General features: G+C 40.8%; 1 protein-coding gene across 10 annotated transcripts in view; it reads left to right on the forward strand.

The window, feature by feature from the left end:
• SEC31A (SEC31 homolog A, COPII component) overlaps positions 1-12,848 on the forward strand; it is a 40,653-nt gene extending 27,805 nt beyond the window's left edge. For 3 of the 10 annotated variants that reach the window (XM_075606224.1, XM_075606260.1, XM_075606251.1), the window contains 7 exons: positions 454-601; positions 1,561-1,911; positions 3,798-3,853; positions 5,024-5,296; positions 6,579-6,698; positions 10,858-10,929; positions 12,292-12,848. In XM_075606224.1, the coding sequence (XP_075462339.1) occupies positions 454-601; positions 1,561-1,911; positions 3,798-3,853; positions 5,024-5,296; positions 6,579-6,698; positions 10,858-10,929; positions 12,292-12,471 (1,200 nt within the window). In that variant the 3' untranslated portion in view covers positions 12,472-12,848. Of the gene's footprint in view, positions 1-453; positions 602-1,560; positions 1,912-2,445; positions 2,485-3,797; positions 3,854-5,023; positions 5,297-6,578; positions 6,699-10,857; positions 10,930-12,291 lie in introns of all 10 variants that reach the window. The other 7 variants (XM_075606233.1, XM_075606276.1, XM_075606242.1 and 4 more) reach the window with 7 other exon arrangements.
• Positions 12,849-17,110: the final 4,262 nt, after the last annotated feature.

Here is a 17,110-nt window from a genome sequence, read left to right on the forward strand (position 1 = left end):
AAGAGTTGTGATAGTTAATGTGTACTCATTTTCATATAATTTCCCAGAATCCCCAAGCACTGTATGCTAGGAGGTAATAGGGAAAAAGCAGGGTTGCAGACCTGTCTGAGACATGTGAATGTGCTCACAATTTATATTTTCAGTTGCTGTATGCTTTACCGTGGAGGGTTTTTGTCAATTTATTTTACCCACCATAACTTATTTAAGGTGTGGTTGACTTTTTATGTAGCACTGGATTTGTTTTTTTTGGCGCTGGCGTATAGTGTTACAAGTATTTAATTGGGTGAAACGTGCTTAACGTGTAATATGTTTACAAACTCTGTTGGCGAACCAGCCCTATTGATCGACATATTCATCTGTAGAGCGAGTAGAGAAGTAGGAATATTTACTTCATTTGAATGAATAATAGGGGTTAGTTGACGTGTTTGTCTGTCTCCCGCTTTCTCTTTGCAGAGAGATAATGCCCCACCTCCTGGTTTTGTTATCCCGGGCAATATTTATCCAGGTGCCCCATGTACAGCAGGACCTCCTCCTCCAGCTTCCAGCGCTCCCTCTTACAGCATAAACTCGCAGATGGGTCCTCGGCCGCCTTATCCACAGAGTATGTACCTACTGCTGCACCTCTGCGTGCACAATCTCGTGCTTCTTGGGACATTTTAGGAACGGTGTGTGCTGTTGCAAAATCCAATGTATGGCCGAGTAACAGTAAAAGCTCACACAAGTAATACATTTTCATAAATATTTGTGTGTATCTATATCTATAGCGCATCGGATTACGCGTGTGTGATTTTTTTTTTTCCCCCCCTTCTCTCTCTTACTCAAAGACTGTATGTATACAGTACATACATGCACACCTGATGGGCAATGATAATCCAGTGCTGCCCATATTAATTGGGACTTCATTATCTGATGTATCCTGCTTGTGTTTAATGCAAGCGAACTTGCCAAAGGTCACACGCCCTGTGAGGCTTTTGGTGTATAGCACACAATGTCAGTTCTTTTATAATATACAAAATACTCCCCCTCAATGTTAAAAGGAACTACTTGGTTCAAGTGGCCTCTTCCCGCAACCTGTATTCTGTACAGGTATTCTGGTGGAGGTGGCTCTCTTGCTGTTGTGCTGGCCTTAGCTGGGGGTTGTAGAGTCACTACTACCCTTCTAGATTGTTGTATTAGAGCTGCTGGGGTCTTGTGAAATGCAACCAGTGCAAACTCACAATGTCCAGGGTTTGTGTGGGCCAATAAACACTAACCATGAAACTTTAGTCACTTCATAGAGGAAAGTGAGGCTCCGTTTGCCCGAGTTTAGAAAAAGCAGAATATTATTACATTCCACTGTAGCCATTGGTAGTTGACAAACTAATGGATGAGGCACATGAGGGGCCAAGTCATATATCAGGCTAAATATGTTTGTTCACATATCCCATTTGCTTTGGATTTATGGATGTGCCAAAATCTGAGCATGATAAATAATTTAACAGCATGCTGCATTTTTCTTTAAAATCTCTGTAGATACTAATATGTACTAATGATTTGTTTTCTTCCTTTTATCCTGTGTAGCCTATCCGCAATCACAACAGTATTCTTATGGATCTGGGGGACCAGCAGTCTATCAGCCCCAAACGGCTACCGTTCCTTCTGCTTCACCTTACCCCTGCCCTCCTTACACCTCCTCTCCCCACTCTGTTCCTCAGCCACTGTACCCTGGGCAGCCTCAAGTTCCTTCTCCTGTCAGCCTGAATCCTGTGTCATCATCTTCTCCTTCCTCTTTTCCTCCTCCTCTTCCCGGAGCATCCTTCCAGCATGGCGGGCCGGGAGCTCCAGCTACCTCTGCTCCTTATGGGCTGCCTCCTCCTGGACTTACAGGTATTCTGCCTGCCGCCAGTGGGCTGCCTGCATCCCAGCGAACAGGTCTGAGCATGAAACTGTGTCGGGGGAGCATGGGCTGTTCCTCTTTCAGTTTGTGCTAGAGGGATTGCGCAGAGACAAATGAAATGTCTGTAGGCATGCACACGCATCTTTATTAGCATGTGTGTGGTGGCATTCCATTAAATAAACACCCACACACACCGATTGTAACACAATCTGCAAAAAAAAAAAGTGAGACTGAGTAGAACCATATGGGCCTACTTTGTGTTTTGACCAAGAAGTTTTAGTGGGTGATGTTACAACCCGGTTCAGCTGCGACAGGGTTGATAAATTGAACACATTTTTGTGTCTTGTAGATGTAGAGGACTATATTATTTGTTAGCCAGCAGCGCTTGGTGACATAGTTAAAGAACACGGGTCCGTATTTACTAAGCAGTGCTATTCTATACAACACCATCCGACGCCGGCACCTTGCAGACTATTTAAGTGAAGGTGTTTTGCGGAATATCACAATTTGGTTAATACGGACCTTTATTTTGTATTCGTTTGTCTTCTGAATTACTCTTTCATCTGCAGAAAATCAGTCTGTTCAAGATATGGCAACTTACCTGGAAGGTGAACAAATGCAGCAATCGCCCAATCAATTATTTTCCACAAATTGCAATTTTATATATTTATATTTTTTTAATCAAATCAACTTTCATTGCCTGTGAAACGCACTAAAATTAAATAAGCATGTGTAAATTTGAAAGAAATCACTTATTAGGCGACTAAACTCCGCTAACCTTTTTTGCTCTGCTGGGTTTTTTTTGTTTCGTTTTTTTTTTTTTCCCCCGGCTGTGTCATTTTTTAGTACTTCATTTATGAACTCCTTTTGATTCTAGCCGTCCCTTCTGTAGAATAACCCCCCTCCCCCCCAAAAAAAACATTTGATCAATGCTCATGTGGATTTGGTAGATGACCATTTAGGGTATCAAAACTCCCTTCTGGCTGGGCATAGAATGGCTGTGGGGATTTAAGTTAAATATTTGTGTAACTATTGTCAACAGTATTTATTTCTATTGGGGTCCTGGCAGCACTCACTCTGTGTTGGTTCATTAGTGTTTTAGATGGTGAGGTGCCAGCTGGGGAGTGTAGAAGGGGACCCTCGCATCTGCTACTGATGAGTATAAGAGTGGTGTCTGTATTCTCGCCGCTGCACTCTTTGAGTAAAGTTGGGCTGTCTCTTATCAATTTTCCATCCTTTTATTGCAGTGACCCATCAGTGCATCGATGGGTCATTGCAATATATGGATGGAAAATTGATAGTGGACTCAGTCCATCTTTATTCATGAAGAGTGCGGCGGCGAGAATACCTACCACTGTTGATATACGGCCAAAACGCCTGTCATCAACTTTCAAGAACAGAACTTGATGAGCACAAATTTTTAGATTATTTATTAGGTGTGTTTTTGTTTGTGTTTTTTTTTTTTTAATCTTGATGCACATCACAAAAAAAATCAATGTAATTAGTTGTTGTGTTAAATTCGGCCTCACCTTTGAGATGACTCCATAATTTTCGATGATCGAGGTCTTTTGTATTGATACAAATATATTACACTGGTTTGCCACACACAGACCTTTTTTATATTTCACAGCCTGGAAACATAAAGCGGCTCAAAATCTGGTAGCCCCAGGTCTATATGTCATCACGCTGAACATATTTGGCTCCAATCGGCTGATGATTGAGCTTTCTCTCGGGACCAACAGATTGCAGTGTAATCTTATAGATAAATCAATGTCAGAAGAGCTCCCTTTTTAATTTTGTTTCATTTTTATTATGATTGCTTTTTTGCTGCATTAAGCTATGTGATTATAAATGACTCGCTGATATTGGAAGAGCAGAACTGCATGACTACCTCAGCATCTGACATTACAATTCATTACAGGACCTCAGAATGGATGGAATGACCCTCCTGCACTGAGCAGAACCTCCAAGAAGAAGGTATGTGTGCTGGTAAAGGGAGATTTGTACGTTCTGATGCCAGTTAATGGGCCTACCTGATGGCTCTTTACAGATGAAATTAGTGTACAGAAGTTTCAGACGCTAATAGGCCATCTTTAGGTGTTTGAATGGTAAGACCTGTAGTCTTTCTTTAAATGTATTAAAAGGCCTGGGGTCTTGAACATTACTTGGCAACTAAATATGCAGACCCATTGAGCAAAATATAAGTATCTTGTTTTTGTCTGTTACATTTTGGGTTGTGATTGTCCATTCAAATGATAAGATATTATCCCATTATCAGATGTGGAAAAAGTAAGGGAGAGAGGAGGAAAAGATTAGGACAACAGTTGTCTGCTTCTCTTTTTATTTTTATAAGGCACCAATTTTAATCTACTAACATCACTGCTCTTATTTCAGTTAAGCCCTATGTGGGACTGCACTGTACAACTATATACTAATGTGTGCATGTATGTACACACACGCACACACACTAACGTTGCAGCTCATTAAAGTAATAGATCGTAGATTATATCTTTCAAAGGATCCACATAAGCTTTTTAATATGTAGCTATTTGTCTTTCAAGCTCCTCTTCTTGACATCTCATTAACCTGACAAGTCTTCAAAGCTTGTATACCTGCTATCTCTATGAGGGACTGATATTTGCCTCATAACAGGCGTTCCAGACCTTCAAAACCATATCGTTTTTACCAGTGACAAAATGACTAACCGGTCTTCAAAGTCACCACAGCAGCCATTTTAAAGAGCCTCGTCTTTAACATTATTATACATGAATAATTCTCCAATATAAGGGGCTACCAGGGAGTTTTAGTGGGAACTGCGAGAGAATTTCAAACTGCAGAATGAAGAAGGTCCAAGGAGATGTGCAGTAACACACTGCCGTTTATTGGAATAACACATTTAAAGCAAAACCTGCCCAATTCCATCATATGTGAACGATCATATACAAGGGTCTATAGATTTAGTGGGAAGTCAGATTTAGTCCTTGTACTATAATATCTGAACAAAGGGTTGGAAACTTTTTCAGAGTCCTTTACTTCTAGGGATCTTCCACAAGTAGAACGTTATTTACCATTCAGAAGTTAACCAACACTGAGGTCGGCACCATGTAAGGGAGCAGCTGATTGAGTACTCCATACCTTTTCCTCCAGGTCATTGAGAATTACATGCCTCCTGCCCCCATCACAGCTCCGATAATGAATCCTTTGGTAGACCCGCGTTCTCAGCAGCCTCAGATCCCAGCCTCTGGCGCCCCCCCAGCTCCGGTTCCATTTCAGCCCTCCCTGTTGCCTGCAGGGCAGCCAGGCACGCAGAGCCCCTTTCCAAATATGCAACCCCTCGTCGGACATTCGGGAGTGCCCCTTGATTCGTCAAAGCCCAGTATGGAGGGTGCTCCGGGAGCGCCCATCGGGAATACCATACAGGTTATTGAACATCCTTCACTTTATTTGTATGTAAATGTCAAATATTACATGCCAGATATCCCTGGTTCTGTACTAAAAAAAAAAAGAAGGTAACGTAGGTATAACAATTGAACCATATCCCTTCTCAGAGGTTCATTTGTTAATATCAAGCAGCTCATCCTGTTTATATCTTAAATTAGAGGATGTAAAATGTAAGCAAAGAATGAAAAGGCCTTCCTTTTTTCCCCAAGCACTGAAAGGATGACTGCAGTATTGTTAAATATTCTGATCAACTTTTGTGCTGGTGGTGTTCGCTTTGGCTTGGGCCATTGCTTTGAACGATTTACCATTTCATTTTCGTAAGACCTGAGAACCACAAACAAATTAAGTGAATAAAATGCGATACGTGGTAGGCTCCTTGTTTCGAAAACATGGGCATGAGGAGCTAGTGACTCAAATCCACCCAAGAGAGAACGGCATTATCTGCTGGGCTGAATCTTCACAGAGCTTTGCCATTTAACACTGCGAGGCTGTACTCTGTGCCCCTCGCTTACCTGGGGATGTTCTGGCCACTTTGCTTCCAGATTTGTATGGATTTATTGCTGTCACACTCATCCACGCTGTCTCTTTGACATGCTTACATGGGCAGTCCCTTCTAGGACGAAAGTGAACTAAGGACCGTGGAAAGTTTAGTAGGTTAAAAGTAGCTGATTGACACCTTTAAAAAATAATTTAAAAAAAATGGATAAGTATTGGTGTTTTTAACCTATTCCATAGGAAACCGATTCTCAGGGTTTTTAGTGATTAAAACCTAGAGGTGATTTTTTTGTTTTGTTTTTGTCCATTGTTTGACTAACGATGGCTTTATAATTAATTTACGAACAGTAAAATGGAAATAGCTGATTTGCAGAGAAAAGGCAAAATATTTTTTATGAACATACCAAGAAGTACAAATGATACTTTGATGGGCAATTGAATCTTTCTAGGGAAGCAGACTGTTAGTCGTCAGTTTAAACTTATTATTAGTGGTCACGATATTTGGCAGTGTTGTGCTAGTTGAATTTTACTAATGGTGACCCTGTGCCTGTCTAAATTGCCGTGTGTGTGTGTGTGTGTGTGTGTGTGTGTGTGTGTGTGTGTGTGTGTGTGTGTGTGTGTGTGTGTGTGTGTGTGTGTGTGTGTGTGTGTGTGTGTGTGTCTCTGTCTGTTACAGCGTGTAATCTCTTGGACTGTTTTCTTTGGGGGAGTGCATATAATATGATAGGGGTGACATTTACATGGAAGGTGTGTGCATATGTTCTAGGCTGTGCACTCGTTGCCCGCTGAGAAGATCACCAAAAATCCAATCCCTGACGAGCATCTCATTCTCAAGAGCACATTTGAGGCGCTTATCCAAAGATGTTTGTCTTCTGCCAGTGACCCGGTATGTTACATTGACTTTGTAATTTGCACCACCTAATCATTCAACGTTTCCTGCCTTCTCTGTGGTTCTATTCAGTATGGTAAGAGGTAGGATAACAATGCAGTGACAAACATTCCAATTAACTTCTAATGTGTCAAGTGACCAACTTCAAACTTATTTATTTATTTTTTTCAGTTCATTTTTTTTGTTTCTTTGCATTTTTTGGGGGTTGCAAGTATTAGGGACAGCATCTGTTTTCTTAATATGCAAAAGGCCATTGCCATTTAGAATTCATAATGCAATTCATTTTTACAATCATTTTCTATTCCCGGTGTCGTGAAAGTTTATTCCGTGAAATTTGTATGTAATTAGATTTGCCTCACCAAAAACAGGAGAACTCCACAAAGGTACAATAACGAAACCTTTTATTTTAGTGAGCATTTTTTAATGTGCGATATCATCCGGCTTCTTACCATATTGAATAAGATTTTCACATTTGACGTTTCCGCTACTTCGATCCACTGAAAAACATTTTTAATTGTATTCAGCTTTGTACTTATACGATGAGCTTCTGGAAGGATACATTATATCAGTTTTTTTTTTTTTTTAATTTTTTTGTGTGTGTATGCTTTTGATATTTGCTTTGTTTGCTTGCTGTATAATCCTTGGTAAATTGCTTCACTCAGTTTAGGAAGAAATTAGGGATGTCTATTCTTCCATAAAACAAGAAACAAAGAAGTCCAGAGTAACATCCAATGTGACAAAAATACACAGCGAAATACCTATATATCTCATGAAAAGGGGTCATATAGTTAACCCTTTGGCCAAAGCGTATTAGCCTGCGAGCCACTTTCAAGGCATGACCAGTTCGCAGGTCCTAACACTAACTGATTCAAATCCTTATTTACCGCTATAATTAGAGGCAGGATGGCCCTGGCATTGAACCTGTCACAACCAGCTGCCTGAAAATAGAACCTGCTTACCTGGACAGTGGGGAGGGGTAAGCTTTAAACCCTGGGTGGGAGGAGCCACTGACCTCAAACAGCTGAGACCAGCTGGACAAAGTTAACAAACACACAGTTACCCAGCAAGCTCTCAAAAAAAAAACAAAATTACCACAAATGTATATATAGGTATTTCACTGTGTATTTTTGTCACATTGAATGTTGCTCTAAACTTCTTTTGTTTCTTGTTTTATACAATTAGCCACGCCCAGTAGCACTCCTTTTGACATATGCATGTAATTTTGGGGGGTTTCTGAGAGTTTGCTGGGTATCTGTGTAAATGTCTGTTCTTCCACTATAGATTTGAGAGGTTTGAGAGACCATTCATGTAGTGTTTTGTAACCTGGAGTGCTGTTTCTGGACTAATGGGGGTTGAATCTGAGAGGAAATTAAAATATGAGCATTGAGCCCATAGAGATATTATGCAATAGAATTATTCTGTGATGACCTAAATGCAGCAATCCCCAAATAGTTTGAATTTATTTGCATAATTGAAACCAGGGTTCCCTCTGGAGGGAACAGTGTCTTCAGTTCTGGGGATCCACTGGGTCCTTGAGAGATTTGCTCATGCCATTGCTCCCTCTTAGGGGGACGGGGGGGGACGGGGGGAGGCAGACATGGTCGTCAAATGTTGCACGACCTGATGGCCAATGGGAAGCTGTGATGACAGTGGTGGCCATGTTGCATTCTCCAGGAAGTGCAGTTGCTTAGAAAACGGTAATTATATCGGAACGGGGAAATAAAAAAAATATTTATATAGTCCATGTTGCTGCTATAAATTGGTCTATAGTATCTGGACATCATTTTAATACGAATCTAATAAGATACACAACTGCTGTCCCATCTGCATACTGGTTTTTTAATTAAGTGAGCCATTGGTTTTAACTACCGGCTACTTCAGCAAAGCATAACTCCTTTTTGTTTAAGAGGAAGTCTGTGTGGGAAGTGTAGACCTTTTTTATAACAAAGCGTTGACGTTCACACTTCAATCTATTGAAGTTCACACTTCACGTTCACACTTCAATCGTTCACACTTAAATCTATTTCAGTGTGCAGTGAAAACTCCTCAAAAAAAAGTAACAAAAGATGTAAACTTTATTTGTATTTTTTCCGCGTCTCATTAGGAGCTGTAAACTAGGTAACCACACTTGCCTTATTCCTGGTTAAAATCGTCCAAAATTCATAAATGTAACATTTTAGACAGCACTAATTCAATTGCGCGCACACACATACGCATGTGCGCACATGCCCGCACGTACATGCCTGCGCCCGCCCGCCCGCGCATGCACATGCACATGCCCACGCGCGCACATACACACGCACGCGTGCACGCATGCACGCACATACACATACACGCGCACATGCACATGCACACACATGCGCACACGCACATGCACATGCACACACATGCACACACGCACATGCACACGCACACACATGCACACACGCACACGCACACGCACACGCACACGCACACGCACACGCACACACACACACTGCTAAACACTGGCTCACTCTTCTCCTGTGCTAAGCACTAGTTTCCACTGTAAGCAGAGCGCAGGCATCATACACGCACATAAGCACTACGTCATGTCTAAAATGAACTGTTAGGTGCCACTTAACTTAATATAAAAAGTGTCATAATAACAAAATATCTAATGGTGAATATAAAACAAACAAATATTATGTTTGTATAGTGCAAATCTTATTAAAGAACAGTGTAGAATTAGTGATGAAAAATAGTCCAATTAGTCAATATCAACTTTTGGGAATAACAAAAATGGAGACTGAGCAGTTTCAGTTGGGAAAAAACCTTTCCAAGGTTATTATAATATCGAAAATGGAAGAAGCGCATGCTCCAAGTTACAGAAGAATGTAATTATTATACAGTAGGTGATGAAGTCAGAATCAGGATAAAACACTCATATCAAGGGCTTATTAAAAAGTCATGAAGTAATACTGTTACCCACTCGGGATCCAGCTGAACAGTGGGAGATTTAAATGAAATGGATGAACACTCAGTGACTCTTGGTGAATTTGAAAATATTGCAGAGATGTGCCAGATTTGTCAAGATAAAAAACACTGAAAGGTATGAGTGTATCACTCCGTGAGGACGTCTCGGAGGAAGGGAGTATCCCCAAACAGTGATCAGTTGTAATTTGGGGAAATTCAGCATATGCAGGTCTCCAAAGCTGTAATAGCCTCTCTTCTCCACGCTGACAATGTGAGGTTCTAACCGGGGCATGCACACCACAACCAGCTGTAACTGGAGGTATACACTGTATACACTGTTTTTTTTTAATACGATTAATTGCACTATATATGGTAACATTTGTTTATTTTTATCATATTTTATGACACTTTTTTATATTCAGGTTAGTGACACCTAATAGTTCATTTTAGTCGTCCCCCCTGTGCCCCCCCCACCCCCCAACAGGTGAGTTGTGTTGCACTGATTTTGTCCTATTTTTCTCATTCAGTGATGATAATATATTGGCTGCACGGTTGTTGTTTTTTGTTGTTGTCACCTTTACAATTTAACACCATTTTTGCATGTTAGCTAGTTTTAGTGCCAACATATCTTGCAAAAATAGACTTAATAGGAGGATGGAAGTCGAGACACTTTTGAGTGATATGTTTGAATCAGTGATTGATGCACCACATTTAAAGACAATGTTTTTTAAAATGGAAAATCTTTACAATATTTTCAAACCTCACCAAGAGTCACTGAGTGTTCATCCATCTCATTTAATTCTCCCACTATTCAGCTGGATCCCGAGTGGCAACAGTATTACCGTCATGATTTTTTATTAAGAACTTGATGTATGAATGTTTTATCCTTATTCTGACTTTTTAATCACCAATAATAATTAAATTCATCTGTACCTTGGAACATGCGCTTCCATTTTGTACTCTTCCCCTCAACCCCCCATATCTACATGCTGTCATGGATTTTGGAAATGGTCCTTCACTACTCTGGCACACGCAGGCACACTTATGAGAATTCAGTGAACAAAACCGCAGCGAGGGTGAAATAGGTTCTGTGAGCTCAGCTGTATTGATCACAGGAATTGGTCATGGTCCCAGTATTGGTTTATAGTATGTGGTCATGATAAATGGCTAAACAGGACATAGGCGATATCGTTGTCAACCTATTGACTCCTCTCTCTGCCAGCAAACCAAGAGGAAGTTAGACGATGCAAACAAGCGCCTGGAGTCTCTGTATGACAAACTGAGAGAGCAAACGGTAAGTCTGCTAAGTTTGACCATATGGCTGTTCCTTATGCTGCTGCGCCCCCACAGACTCTTCATGTCATTTATTTATAGCGTATCAATTTCATGTTGGCTTTTTCATCCATTTAAGTGCATCGAGTCCCTGGAAGCCCTTCCTTATCCCACCCTTGTGATTCACTTCATTATACAGCGGGCTCATTGCAGTCACATTTTAATATTTAATGAAACTGCATCGCTGCTCCGTGTTCTGTGCCCCAAGTACCAGGCTCTTGATACTTCTGTTGCAGTAGAGGTTAGGACGTTCAGCATCTAGAATAAACACTTTTGAATAAACAATTGCATTTCTCTGGGATACTGTGCCAAATCAATCTGAAAGCTCTTGCTTTCAGAAAACCTTGCAATGCATGGCAGGAAAATGGTTAAATAATAGCGGTCTCAGCAAGTCCCCAGCAGGCTTTGTTTTAGGAAAAAATCTTCTAAATGAGTGTTCATGTCGTGTAGGGGAAAATGATACCGTGTAACCCAGTGATACAAAAGCCTCTTTTTCAATATGTCATGGAGTGGTCTTCTCTCTGCTTGAAGAGTCCAGCTATAATTATTTGGCTTAAAGCAGCAGAGCACGTTGATTTAATCTCCGCGGACCCCCTGCTTCCTGATATACCGATGCAGGGGGTGCCGGGAACAGCTGTGCAGGTTTAAAAGTCCCGGTAATGTTGGCCAATAGGAAGCTGCAAGTGGTGATGCCACTGCTTGGTATTGGCCCACGTGACGTGAGACATTTAAGCCACCATGTCGATAGCCTAGACGGAGCTGGTTTCTTTGCCCCCAACCCCAATTAATTTTTTTTAATTGTATTTTATTGCTAATATGAGCAACAAATCTAAATCCATGTTTGCCTGGCAGCTCTCACTTGGTAACACTAGTAAACCTCAAAGAACCTTGTCTGAGAAAATGAAGATAAGATATTTTTTCTGATAAGATCAGTTGCAGTCTGCATGGAAACCAGCTCTCTGCTACCAGTGGAGTGGAGAAAGGGACGGGAGCTGACGTGTGAACTCTACTTTGGGACTTTTAATATAACATAAAGGGCATCACGTGGGGGCTTGCTTTCAAACCAGGTCATCTTTGAAGAAACTGCACCTTTCAAACCAGTGCTGGTACCCCTTCACTGCCAAATGGGGCAGAAACTTCTTACCAGGCTGCTTTTGGAAACTAGGGGGATTATCTGATCAAATGTTAGTGTCCTCACCGGAGCAATGTAATTGTTACTTTACATTTTCATGAGGACAAGCAATAGCGGTGTATCACATATGCAGTCACTTCGTAGACGAACCCTGGTCATCTAACCTAGTCTTCACCACGTGTTGTCTTTCAGCTTTCCCCTGCCATAATCACGGGTTTGCACAGCATGGCCCGGAGTATCGAGTCTCGGAACTACGTGGAAGGGCTGAACATCCACACCCACATTGTGAGCACCAGTAACTTTAGCGAAACATCCGCCTTTATGCCAGTACTCAAAGTAGTCCTTACCCAGGCCAACAAGCTCGGAGTTTGAAGGCTCTTCTCAAAGACTACCTGCATCTCTATGAAGAAACACTTGCCCCTGCACAATGTAATAGATGACGGACCAAGGACTAGCATGGTTTTTCATATTCCAAAACTCCAAAATCTGACTTTAATTCTTCCTGAAATACCATGAATCTCTGCGTTTTTTATTGTTTGTAATTTTTATTTCTCCAAAGATTATTGCATTTGATGGATTATTCACGGCTACTCAACTTTCAGGGGGCACATATCATGCTATGGAATACCTACCAATTCTTTTTTAATCTCAAGGTTCACATTTCAGGAAGGCGATGTTTGCAAGGCAAAGGACAAGCACTGTTGCCAAATTGTCAGCTAGAATAAAAGAGGTGATCCCAAATGTAGAAATCTAGTCTGTTTTTCTCGGTTGTTGGTGACAGGAAACCAATCTCATTTAGCAGATAAAATGCCTGCCTGCGTACTTCATCCTGGCATTTAAACATCCATTCAGTATGCTGTCACCCAGTCTTCCAACTTCATTTGAATGAAGCTGAAATCTTCCCAGACAAGGAGAAGACCAGGTGTTTTCATGGTGTTTTGGATAGGGTCCTTATTTCTATGGAGGCACCAGACCACAACTGGAGGAACTAAAACTCCAGTTACTAATATTAAAGCCATCTATAAAAAGCACAGCCCCAGTTCACTTGGTGTAAAATGAACCTTCAGCCATGACATCATTTATCGCGCACATCTCCCAAATTGGCTTTCAATTTATTTGTGAAAATCTACATTTTTGATTCGAAGTCTAATAAAGTTACATCTTGGATCAAAAAAATGATCCAAGCCTGCCAACCGTGTCACGGTAACCTCCCTTTCAGCAGGTACCTATACTAAATGCATACTTGAAATATGTGAAAGTGCCAAAAGTGTTAAAGGCATGAAGCGCAATGTTACTGTATCTGTGATTCGGTGCCATTTAAAAACTGTCAAAAGCCAGAAACTGGTTTCTGTCAGCATTATGAAGGAAAGTGGTGGGTGCACAAGTTCCTTAGTGATCAGTAATAATATATACACACCTCTTTATATCAGTCACACTCCCCACCTCTTCATTAGAGAGTGAACCTCAGACTGCCACAGGATTCTGACAATGTTTGTTTTACAAACGTGTAGATAAATAGCTTTGCAGGTGTACAGAAGTGTAAACAAAAGCAGATCATATTCTCTCCCCCCCCCCCTCCCCCAATCATGGACTACGGCAGACATGTACGCTCTTTGATTTTTAGCATTGACTCCTAAACCTGAATGGATTCTCATTAATATAAGTCACTACGTCTCAATGAAAACACTTATTTGGGGGTTTTCCAGAGCCCCCAAATCTCACTGAATTCGTCCCTTGGAGGTTTAACGTCCGAGTCCGGCGTCTGGTCTGATTTTTATTTTTTAAGGGTGGGCGGAATGGAAAACAATTATAGCTCAGAGGGCTGGATTCAGTCATACAGTTTATAGTCACTCTTACTGGGAAAGTCTCTGTGACTGGTGGGTTAAAAGCAATATCAGCAGATGATCTCTGAAAGGCAAGGAGGGTGCAGCTTTTAGCCCTAGTGCGGTAGCAGAATGTTGCATGGGGGAAGGGGTGCAGTAAGAGACATGGGGGTGGGAAGTACCTGATATCTGCTTCCACCTCTGTACCTTTCATCTCTAGTCTATGTACAGGGATGTTGGTCTCCCTGTTCCCATTGATCAGCTGTTTCCTACTGGGTTGCGGCCTATAATTCCCCTGCTGCTGCTCTCCTCTGCTTCAGATTAGTTCCAATCAAGAGGAGAGGAGCAGGTAAGGTTTAAGGAGCAGCTGGTCAGAGTGGGGCTCCTATCACCTATCAAAATGTGCACAGGGCACAAGTTGAATGGCCCAAGGCTATAATATATTTTATAATGCCAGAAGGTGACTTGTCACAAAAGAATGCTTGGTAGATATGGGCACCGATGTTCCCAAATTGTATATAGCCAACAAAGAGGAGCCCAATAAGATATGTCTTTTGCCCTGCGGTAACAGATTGAAATATAAAATAAACCTGATTTTCAGCAAGGAGAAGAAGTTAGCAAACACTTATGTATAGTAGAGATACTGCTCCAAAAGAGGAAACTCCAAGTACCGGCATTCACTGAACAGAAGTGTGTTAGTTAGGTCACAGCCGTGGGGAGTTAAACATCTTGGTCCAGAGAAGAGAATCTTCTTCATTTCAGTTAAAAAATAGTGACGCAAACTAGAAAGTGGAGTAAAAATAACATTTCAATGTATGTAAACGTTAAAAACACCATCTTACAAAAGCGTGCCTGACCGGTTTCATCATTCTCACTTTCAAATTGTCATGGGCTCGGTAACCCAAATAATCTAGCAGCATAGTACCCTCTGTACAGCGATATAATCATGACTCTCTCAAAGGAAAGCATGGCAGCACACAGAGGAAAACTATTAAAGTCCATTATTTCGTATGATTTAAAATAGTATTTTTTTTGTTTTGTTATTAAGGTTTTTCTTGATGTTTTAACCACACACACACTTGAGACACTTATTTCAAGTATAGATTTTTTTAATTGGGTTAAAATGTGATGAAAGCAACACAGGTTAAGCACTTGCCAGGAGCTGCTTCTAAAGGGTTTGCTTTATTTTTATTTTTTATATAAGCCTTAGCCCTAATGATGTTTACTCAATGTAATTATTGCTAGTTTTCTAGACAGAGATTACGTTTACCGCTCCATTTGAGGGTTTTTTTCATGCTAAAAAATATATGCTATGTTACTCTAGTCTACAGCATCTGCTCTGTGGAGTACACATTCTTCAAATTAAATCACTGACGATAAAAACGAGGACAACGAAAGAGGAAAATGTGCGGGTAGTGTATCTGTAATTTTATTTATCAAATATTTTACCAGGAAGTATTACATTGAGAGTTGCCTCTCGTTTTCAAGTATGTCCTGGGCATAGAGTTAAGATGACAAATTTCCATGGACCTACCTGTAAATGAGTGAGTTGAGCGGGTTCTGGAAAAATACATATGTTTTGATAGAAAAATGAATGCACTGAGCTTTAAAGAGTGAGTTATTAAATTAGGAAAATAATCGGTAGCGCTGTCTAAGCTGATGTGGATATGGGCAGTGAAATTTTTTACCGGCTGCAATACAGGAAGATATTTTAAGCAAGTTGTTCCCCATCCCAGCTCTCTTGCTGATTAAACCCATATTTTCTCAATTTGTCTCTAAATTCCATTTTGCTTTTGCATTCACTTGAGCAGAAAGCCACTTTATCCATGGAGTTATAAATATACAGTAAGTGTGCTCATTCTTTACATACAGATGTAGCGTGGCATTCTTCCAGATAACAAAGCCTTTCCCGTCATAGTGCCCAATACCACAGAGTTTCCATAGGATTCAGTGGTAGTGATGGTACAGAATATCCCACCATCTCCCACCAGAGGGAACAATCACGCCAGCCACGTCTCGATCAACTCATGGCTTTTTTGTCGCACTGTGCTGCAAGGTGGAAAAGGATAAAAACAATTACATTTTGTATAATGTCCGTTGTTTAATTAGCTCATAGCAGACCAAGACCGCTGCACCTGAAGGGCAATTAATTATTCCCTTGTTGCGAGAGAGCACTTCAGTGCCTCGAGAGGACCAAAGGAGATGCTAGCTATTTTATTAAGATATACTATTTTCTCCCGCTTGTCATATTCCCTTCTAATCTTCCTTACACCGATGTGCGCACAACTCTTAGTTATGGACCAAATACTAATTTCAAAATTAATGATTGCAAAAAATGGAGAATCTCTTTAACATGGTGATACAATGATGTATTTCGAAAATTATCCTTTTTTTTTTTATTGAGGTTCAGTTTAGAAAAAATATCAGTAAAAAATACTCTGGAGCAGATCTACTCATCTTTAATAGGTTTCCCAAGTCTTACACATTGAGCAGCTGAGACATTCCTAAATGCAACAAAGTTTGCCTTCTATCATCCTTCTAAGCAGTAATTTACCTGTAGTTTCAGCTAGATTTACAGAGCTTGTACAGCTAATGATGAGGGTGTATACTAGAGCCAACACTAAAATGAAAAAAATATATATAAATAAATACCCCAACTAATGATGAGGGTGTATATTAGAGCCAACACTAAAATATGGTTGTTGATCCCTTTTGAGATGGTCAGCATTAGGATGGCATCCATGCGGTGTGTGTGCTTCCCCAGTGTTTTTTTTTTTTTTTTTTACTAACAGGAAACCCATTTCTGCCATTGACTGTTGTGACGGTGAGGGGGTAGCCAGGTTCACAATAAAGGTTTAAGCCCGCTTGGTTACCTCTGATCCATGTATTGGGGTTCGGGAATGTCCGCTCTCGAGCCCAGTGATTGTAAATGCATTGCTGGAAATTATGCGACAAATATTTTTTGTGTTTTTACCTTTCCAAGTGTGCCAGCAAGCAGAGATTCCTAGGCTATGAGTTTCAAGGTGGGTTTTACGGTGAAAGTTATGTCAGATTGTGCCTAGGTAGTCGGGGTCCAGAGTTGCTGGATACCCCAATAATGTACCCGGGCATCAGGTCGGAATCCCGGATACATATAGGCACAATGCTCCGGTCAAAATCCCTCCTTGAAAAGTTACATGACTCGCCGC

Source organism: Ascaphus truei, chromosome 1 (genome assembly GCF_040206685.1).
Source record: "Ascaphus truei isolate aAscTru1 chromosome 1, aAscTru1.hap1, whole genome shotgun sequence".
Taxonomy (NCBI): domain Eukaryota; kingdom Metazoa; phylum Chordata; class Amphibia; order Anura; family Ascaphidae; genus Ascaphus; species Ascaphus truei.